Source organism: Chiloscyllium plagiosum, chromosome 4 (genome assembly GCF_004010195.1).
Source record: "Chiloscyllium plagiosum isolate BGI_BamShark_2017 chromosome 4, ASM401019v2, whole genome shotgun sequence".
Lineage (NCBI taxonomy): Eukaryota > Metazoa > Chordata > Chondrichthyes > Orectolobiformes > Hemiscylliidae > Chiloscyllium > Chiloscyllium plagiosum.
Genome location: NC_057713.1, coordinates 60,850,899 through 60,860,144, shown reverse-complemented (window position 1 = coordinate 60,860,144; position 9,246 = coordinate 60,850,899). Strand labels below are relative to the sequence as shown.

The following is a 9,246-nucleotide window of genomic DNA, read 5'->3' as shown; positions in this document are numbered from 1 at the left end:
TGCTAAATAAAGCAACAAGTTTTATCTTTAAATTACACATTGCCCCAGTCCTGTAATTTCATCCTGTTCTACAACCATCCATTCCAAATATACTAATTATACAGCATGAATCAGTATAGGAATGACAACACAAAGTTCATAGCCATCTGAGGACACTCACACGATCAACTCTTCTCACATCTATCCTTGGTATGAAACACGTTGGTGAGAGGAAGAGGAAAACAAATTGCCAAACATGGTAGATACACAAAACACTGAAGGTTGCAATGCCATAAAAAAAATTACTGACTTTAATTTTAACAGAATACAACCAAAAAGCAGTTGTTTAAACTTGTACAGAACATCTTTGTGTGAAGGAAAGTGTCTCACAAACTCGATTTTTTTTGAGGTAACAAAAAAAAGATGGAGGGCAGAACAGTAAATATTGCTTTTGAAGAATTTAGTAAAGTCTTTGACAAGGTTCTGCATCATAGACTTTATGTTAGATCACAGATTCAAGGAGAGCTTGCCAATTGGATTAAAAAAAAAATCGACTTGATGGTAAGAGATACAGAATGGTGGTGGCGGAGGGTTTTCTTTTTCAGACTGGAGGCCTGTGACAAGCAGTCTTTCACAGGGATCAGGACTGGGTCCACTTTTGTCACTTATATAAATTCTCATCCAAATTGTTTAGGAGACAGTTAGGAGGTTTGTGGATGATATCAAAATTGGCAGTATAGTGAACAGTGAGGTTGGTTAGCTACGATTACAAAGAGATCTTGACTAATTGGATCAATGGACTGAGGAGTATCAGATTGAGTAGAATTTGGATAAATGTAAGATATTGCATTTTGGTAAAGCAAACAAAGGCAGAACCTATACAATTAATGGTAAGACACTGGATAGCATTGAAGAACAGGGAGACCTAATGGTTCAGGTGCATAATTCTTTGAAATTTGCATCAGATAGGCAGTGGTTATAGAGGCATTTAGCACACATGCCTCCATGGCTCAGACTGAGTATAGGAACTGGGATGGTATGTTGAGATTATACAGTAAATTGGCGAGTCCTCTTCTGGAGTTCTGAATGTACAGTTCTGGTCATCTTGCTCTAGGAAGGATATTAAATTGGAGAGGATTCAGAAAAGATTTACCAGGATACTGTCAGAAATGGAAGGTTTGAGTTATAAAGATAGGCTGGGTCTCTTTTTCATTGGCATGTCAGAGGCTGAGGGATGAGGTGCGTGGATAAGGTGAATAGCAAAGGTCATTGCCCTAGGAGGCAAATTGTTTAAGGTTAGAGAAGAACTTTAAAAAGGACATGAGGGGTAACTTTTGTTTTTAAAAACAGTGGTATGTTTGTGGAAAGAACTGCACAGGTAGTAGTGCATGCAGGTATAGTTACAACATTTAAAAGACATTTGGATAAGTACGAGTGGAAAGGTTTAGAGGGATATGGGCCAATCACAAGCAAATGAAACTAGTGTAGCTTGGGGGAACCTTGGCTGGCATGGACAAGTTGGACCAAATGATCTGTTTCTATGTTGTATGGCTCTACGCTGTTGAACAGTTCTGGTCTTCATATTATTAAAAGAATAAACACAGGAGAATATATAAAAAACATTTCTGATAGCAAAACTGAGGTTGTACCCAATGGGAACAACTGACCAGGAAACAGCTCTGTCACCAAATGGGTCATTATGATTAGGAAAATGTTATACAGTAGACAAAATTGATATTGCAACTTGCAGCAAGGCTATAAGATGGGTTATAAGTAGGTCATAAAACTAGTAGGAATTTTGGACAAATTCCTTATGAAGAGAATGCTTAGAATATGCAAGCAATAGAGAACCTGGGGAGATATGTAGGGAGAGAAGGGATAAAAGGATATGTTGATGGGGTTTAAAAGGGTGACAGAAGATCTACACATAAAAAATAAAACCACACATGAATGAATGCATTGGCCTGTTCATGTTCCATAAGTACTATACGACACTGTGCAAAGAAGTTGTTCAAGAATTTTAAATGCATTATTGATCCTGATGTTGGTTGTGGATTCTGTGCTTCAGCTTTGGATATCAGTTAAGAGTTTTTGAAAAAGTCTTCAATTGTAGTAAGTACACATTTCTAGCAAAGCCAGCACTTATTGTCCATCCCCAATTTCTCTCATGAAGATGGCTGTAGCTCAAGGTAATTCATTGTTGTAAATCATTTTTGGGTATGGAGGGAATCTTATTTGGCTAATGATCATACCTAGATATACTGATTCAAGCTGAGTACACTGTAATATTAGTTGGTTTTAGAAACCGCTGTTCATGCATCAGTGTATATATATTGTAACTCTGAGATGAGCTAGAGAGAGCAGAAAAAGAAAGAAAGTGGAGGCCTGAAGTACATTGCTTTTTCATGGAAAGAATACACTATTCTGGCAAAATCACCAAGGTTGGTTAAAAAAAATGGAAAGATGAGCAGGATTTTATATTTTGTTTATTAAATGAATACACCCACCTTAAGTTTTCTCACAAACTTGAATGGGAAACAGTCTTCTCAAATACAGCAAATTGATGAGACAACTCATAAGAGAAAGTAAACTTCAGATAGTATACTCTACCTGATTATTTTTCTGACACGATCATTAGCAGCTTTTAGTCTGAGAGAATTAACATTTCCCATAAGATTCTAAAGGGAAAATCTGAGCCTAGCATATTAACTAGCCAGGTCACTTTGCCCTCCAGAAGTAAGATAAGTTTGAAAGGCAAAGATGAATGTTTTCGCTTACACGTGCGAAATCAATAAGTTCGCAACCAGTAACCACTTGAATGATTTTACCACTACTTTTTTTAAAAATACATTTGGTCAAACAGTATCACCCAATTCAAAGGCTTAAATGAAAAGCATCTCACTGCACCTTATTCACATCTTCAAGACTAGCTTTAATTTTAGGAAGTTCTAACTATACACCAATATTCTTTTCTCGCAAATTCAAATGCATGTTTTGGTAGAATCAGGCTGTAAACAAACGTAATATAACTTGATACACAAGAGCTGCTTAACAGAAAGTCATTTTCATAAATACAAATATTAAAACATTCTCAACACACTGACATTACAATTAATCTGCACCACAATGCAGCAAAATGATGAGCAAAAACTTCAACAACCCTTATCATGAGTGTAGTTTGCACAACGTACACAACCTCAAATGTTTTCAATACAGCTCTTTTTTTATCGGAAGGTTCCAGAGCATGCCATTATATACACCAACTACTGCCTTTATTACCAATAATCTGTTTAACATATATATTTGCTATGATCAGGCAATAAATGTCTTGATTTCACTCCCAATCTTCACCCCTCCCTCCCATAGAAGCCGAGATTCCAATGGCTTGTATATCATCGATATCATCATTGCCTTGATAAGAGAAAATAAGTTACTCTGCACCACTACTGAATTTATTTGTGGTTCAGAACATTATTGTGGACATACATTTCAAGATTGAAATCTTTTTGTTGGCATTTAGTATTGCAGAGAATTGACAAGACATGAATAGGAAGTGAAGTTTTTGAGAGAGAGAGGTGGGTCTGGATCCATTAAAATTAATTGTTGTAAGTCTGTCCTTCGGGAGGCTGTGAAATCTTCACATTCTCTTTGCAAGTCATCATACGCCGTAGATCTTGAAGTATAGCCTTAATACTATAGGAATTTTGCCACTTAGATAGAACTGGTATACTACGTGAATCCACCTGCAAGGAAAAAAAGTTTAGTAAAACACATGTTTTGTCAGCATAAATGTAAAATTTTATAGAACCTTTATTTTGTTTGGGAGACTGTGTGGAGTTTGCACGTTCTCTGTGTCCATGTGCGTTTAATTTGGGTGCTCCAGTGTCCTCCCACGGTCCAACGATGCGCATGTTAGGTAGATTAGCCATGCTAAATTGCCTACATTCCAGGGATGTGCAGCTTAGGTGGATTAACCAAAGGAAATACAGGGTTACATGGATAGGGTGGAGAGGTGGGTTTGGGTTGGGATGCTCTTCGGAAGGTCAATGTAGACTTGACGGGCTGAATTGCCTGCTTCCACACATAGGGATTCTATGAGGGTTAATGTAAATCAAAGGCTTCCAATTTAGCACAGTTGCTATTTGTTTTGGGAAGAGTTGCAGGGAAACATAAGAAATACAAGGAAACTAAAGAATAATGCAATGCTATCACGTAGCATATGGGATCCATGGTGATAATAAATGTTATTCTACTCCATTAAAATTGCATCACTGAGTAGCTCCAAGACAAAATGCACTCTCCCAGATTAATAACAAAAAAAACACTAGAAGCAAGATGTCCTCACCTTCTCTTGTGAAATCCAAAGATCTGCCCTTAAAAACTGACAAAAGCAATGCTGATCATTTACATAGTTTCTTAATTAAGGATCTTGAACCACATATAGAAATATGTAATAAAGAGAGAAAAATAAGATTTTGTTTTCTTACAGACAGAAGTCGTCAGGAGAAAATGAATAGAAAAGTTAAAGGTTAAAAAGTAATATATTTTAGATTGCAACATTACACAAAAACAACTGTTCTGAAAATAAAGATTAGATAATAATTGACTCACCATTCCATTGGAATTATTTATTCCATTCATATTTATTTTCGTTACAAATCTAACAGTTGGAGCTACATCTGGGTATTTACTCCCACACTCTATTTTCAGGCTGTATATTCTGTTTTCAAAACAAGTCTGAAAAAAAAACACTAATACATGTAATATTTCATAGATCAAGTGCAAAAGCAATACAGCAGACATATCAAAAGTGATCCAAAAGTCTTTTGTAAAGTGCCTCACCAGACACTTACACTCGACTGCAACTGTTAAAGAGAGGTCAGCTTTAACTGCATGTTTAGAAACTCCTTCAGGCATTTTCATATACAAATGCCTCTATTTCCTTTCAGACAAGAAGATTAGCCAAGTACCAAGAAGTTCAAATCTCCCTTCCTACTACTATAAGTTCTTTTGCTTCCTTTCTACAATGCATCAGCTCAGTGACACCAGTGGATTGTTTAGCATTGGTAAGGATCACATGATGGATAAACAAAAGGGCTTTACAGATCCAATGCTGGTCAAAATCATTGCCAGCATATACAAGAAAACTGCCTCAGGATAGTGTGCATGTCCTCCATTTAGCCCTCAATGCAACAGAATAATTATTGAAGGCAACTTGCCCACAAGGACAGGTGCCCTCAGCAGGCCCTTGACTATGTTGAGTTAACAGCATCTGAATTCCCAAAACCTTCTGTACAGCAGCAAAAGTCTATCTGAACTTTCTACCCATCATCTTAAGCAATCAATACAGCACAAACATTAAAGGTATAACACAACATGACGGTAGATTACATCCATTCCTGAGTTCACAGGTATTTTGGCGCATATCAACCCTGACAGGAAAGTGGAAAACATAAGTATAATTCTCAAAGGAACACAAGGAAAGAACATCTGCATGACAGTAATTTAACCCTATATAGCATGTTAACATACTGACCCTCGGTGGCCCAACAATCATTCCTGTCCATCGTGTGAGTGTCATGTCTTCATCATCCTCGAGCCCCCAGCTCACAGTTCCATCACCTACACCTTTCTGGCCTTCTTCAAGTTCTTCCAACAAACAAAAATTGCGAGGAACTGTCCAACATGAAACAAAAAAAAGTTAGTTAGTTGTGTAGGCGTAAGTCAAACTCAAGATCTGGTAACCAAAAGAAAAATTTCATAAAACCAGAACTAGAGGAACCTCGATTATTTGAATATTGGATTATCCAAAGATCCTGCAAACACCTTGCATCAAAGAGGTACGTGCACTGTATTCGATTTACCTATACCAAAGATGTGAAAAACAAAAACAGAAGCAACTCAAGCATTAGCAACTGGATTTTTTTTTAGGTAAGGGTTGTTGCATAGTCCTTTGCAGAAGTAAGCGTTTTACAGTATCCCTGGCACTTTACTGGGCCGTTCATTTAAAAAAAGGCCAAGAACGTAAACGCATACACGAGGCAGGGCTTCCGTCTTTCTATCGTGAGACGGAAATCCCGGAAACACATACTGGAAATGGTTTTGCGATTGTAGAAGCAGTTCAGGACCTTGTTTAATGGTGGGATTTCATGGTAAGGGTTTAGTTCTTCTAATTTTAATCTGTAATTTGCAGACTACAAATATTAGTCTGTTTAAATGTCAGATTCACTAAAATTATAGATTTAGACAAATTGTCCAGTAGAACACAGCATTATATGAGTATGGGTTGCCCTGCTTTAAGCTAAAATTGATTATCCGAATAATCAATTAATCGAACGAAATAGTGCCTGCCCATCTTATTTAATAACCGAGATGCCTCCGTATGCTCTTTCAAAACTCAACTGTACATTAGGTGTAAAGCAAGTTTTGTCTGCAAATTCTAAGTTTGGACCTGAAAAGGTGTTTACAACTGGCTCAACAGAAATTGAATTTTAACTATAAACATAAAGGAGAAATGATGATAGTACTGGACTAGTAATTCAGACGTTCAAGCTAATGCCATGGGTTCATAGGCTCAAATCTGGCGATAGAGGCGGGTGAAATCTGAATTCAGTTAGCAAATCTGGAATATAAAGCTAGCCCTGGTAATGGGGACCATAAAGTTATTTTTTGCCTTGAAACCAATGGGATTTACAAATGTTCTTTAAGGGACAAATCTACCATCCATAACAAGACTTAACAACTTGACTGGACACTCTCCACAATGCACGTGACTTTTTACTGCTCTCTGAAGTAGCCTAGCAAGTCAGTAGCTCCAAGGTCAATTAGAATTGGCAACAAATGCTGGCCTGGCCAGCGATGCTGTCTTTCAATTATGAAAACAGTAATTAGTCTTATGTTTAACACATTGAAATTATTCCAAAAAAATAAGACATACACAGAAAGTACTACTAGCAATACATAAAAAAATGATTACAAATCTTACACAGCTCCAAAATCTAGCAGCTTCTTAATCACATCCTATTAATTCATATCAACAATGAGTTCATGTTTCAGTCTGTCAACTGCCTTACATCATATTCATTGACTCATTGCAGACAAAAGCAATTTTATTATGAATTTGACAATCTCACAGATGGGAGGAGGCAATTGTAAAGTATTATTACTAGACTAGAATCCAGAAATTCAGGTAGTGTCCTGAATCCAACCAAGCAGATGATGGAATTTAAGTTCAATTAAAAATAAAATCAGAGAATAAAGGTCTAATGATTACAATGACTGAATTCTGTATTGTCAGAAAGAGCCCCCTTGTTCACTCATACCCTTTGGGGACGATATCTGCCATCCTTACCTGATCTGGCCTACATGCAACTCCAGACCCACAGAAATGTGGTTGACTCTTAACTGGCCTCTGACATGATCGAGGAAGCCATTCAGTTGCATCAACTGCCAGAAAATCTCAAAATAGAAATGAAACCTGATAGACCACCTGGCATCAAAGGCACCAGAAATGACAATCACAACTCTGCAAAGTCCTCCTCATATCCGAAGCGGAGAGCTGTACTATAATCAGTCAAGCAACAACTTGACAGTGTTGTACACATGAAATCATACATTACACACAATGTCCCAGAAACCACCAGCATCCCTGGATATACCCAGTCCTACCATAAAGACAGACCCATCAGAGATGGCGACGCAGTCGTATACAGTTAGGAGTGCACTGCCTGGGAGTACTCAACATTGATTCATCAGTCAAATGCAGGTGGTACCTAATAATCAACATTGAACACCACGTGGAGAAAGCACCCACAGAGGCACAGAAAAATAATCTGGATGGGATTTTTTTTAAAAAAATGATGCATTTTTGGCAATGACAGTCCTGAGAAATGCTAAAATTCAGATAATTAAAAGGCATCCTTGCACATGAATTATATGAAATAAATGGGCAGGTACTGCAAGCAATTCAGAAGTTACATTCTCACTTGCATTTCCTCAAATCTTACAAAAGGAATTACTGAGATGAGGCTAAAGGTAAAATATATTTGTGCACATACAGTTATGCTTACTTTAAATCTCACGTCAACTTAAGTCATTAAATCTCCTTGCAATAATGTAAATGCTACACTGTCCGTGTCAAGTGGACTAACTATTCACTTTCTCCATGAGTTTTCTTTTAATCTAGTCCTATTCGAAAATAAACAAGCCTTCTTTTACTAGGCTTTATCACATGAAACTACACTGTCCATTCATAGTTGGATAGGAAACTCATGTCCAGAATTTCTCTCATGTTCTTCAGATTGTAACAGAACAAAGCCAACACCACTTAAGGAAATACAATATATTTCCAAGTCAGGATGCTGAGTGACTTTAAAAGGTATTTTGCAAATGGTGGTGTTCCTAGGTATTTGCTGCACTTGTCTTTCTAGATGCTGGCAGTCATGACTTTGAAAGGTGTTATCTCCTGAGCAGCCTTAGCAACACTGCTGTTACTGAGTGGTAGTGGAGAAAGCAAATATTTATGGGCATGATGTCAATCAAATAGGCTGCTCTGTCCAGGGATGTGCTGAAAATGTGTTGCTGGAAAAGCGCAGGTCAGGCAGCATCCAAGGAGCAAGAGAATCGCGTTTTGGGCATAAGCCCTTCTTCAGGAATGAGGAAAGTGTGCCCAGCAGGCTAAGATAAAAGGTAGGGAGGAGGGACTTAGGGGAGGGGTGTTGGAAATGCGATAGGTGGAAGGAGGTCAAGGTGAGGATGATAGGCCGGAGTGGGGTGGGAGCGGAGAGGTCAGGAAGAAGATTGCAGGTTAGGAAGGCGGTGCTGAGTTCGTTAGATTTGGCTGAGACAAGGTGGGGGGGTGGGAAGGGAAATGAGGAAACTGGAGAAATCGGAGTTCATCCCTTGTGGTTGGAGGGTTCCTAGGTGGAAGATGAGGCGCTCTTCCTCCAACCGTCATGTGGCTATGGTCTGGCGAAGGAGGAGTCCAAGGACCTGCATGTCCTTGGTGGAGTGGGAGGGGGAGTTGAAGTGTTGAGCCACGGGTGGTTGGTCCAGGTGTCCCAGAGGTGTTCTCTGAAACGTTCTGCAAGTAGGCGCCTGTCTCCCCAATATAGAGGAGGCCACATTGGGTGCAGCGGATGCAATAAATGATGTGTGTGGCGGTGCAGGTGAATTTGTGGCGGATATGGAAGTATCCCTTGGGGCCTTGGAGGGAAGTAAGGGGGGAGGTGTGGGCGCAAGTTTTGCATTTCTTGCGGTTGCAGGGGA

The 9,246-nt window shown here is 38.6% G+C and overlaps 1 protein-coding gene across 4 annotated transcripts in view; it reads right to left on the bottom strand.

The window, feature by feature from the left end:
• Positions 1 to 2,447: 2,447 nt before the first annotated feature.
• The window catches only part of ube2v2 (ubiquitin-conjugating enzyme E2 variant 2), a 22,816-nt gene continuing 16,017 nt past the window's right edge, over positions 2,448 to 9,246 (bottom strand). For all 4 annotated transcript variants that reach the window (XM_043688302.1, XM_043688300.1, XM_043688298.1 and 1 more), the window contains exons 2-4: positions 5,516 to 5,655; positions 4,591 to 4,716; positions 2,448 to 3,722 (exon numbers count right to left, since the gene is read on the bottom strand). In XM_043688302.1, coding sequence (XP_043544237.1) covers positions 3,576 to 3,722; positions 4,591 to 4,716; positions 5,516 to 5,560 — 318 coding nt within the window. In that variant the 5' untranslated portion in view covers positions 5,561 to 5,655 and the 3' untranslated portion in view covers positions 2,448 to 3,575. The remainder of the gene's footprint in view (positions 3,723 to 4,590; positions 4,717 to 5,515; positions 5,656 to 9,246) is intronic.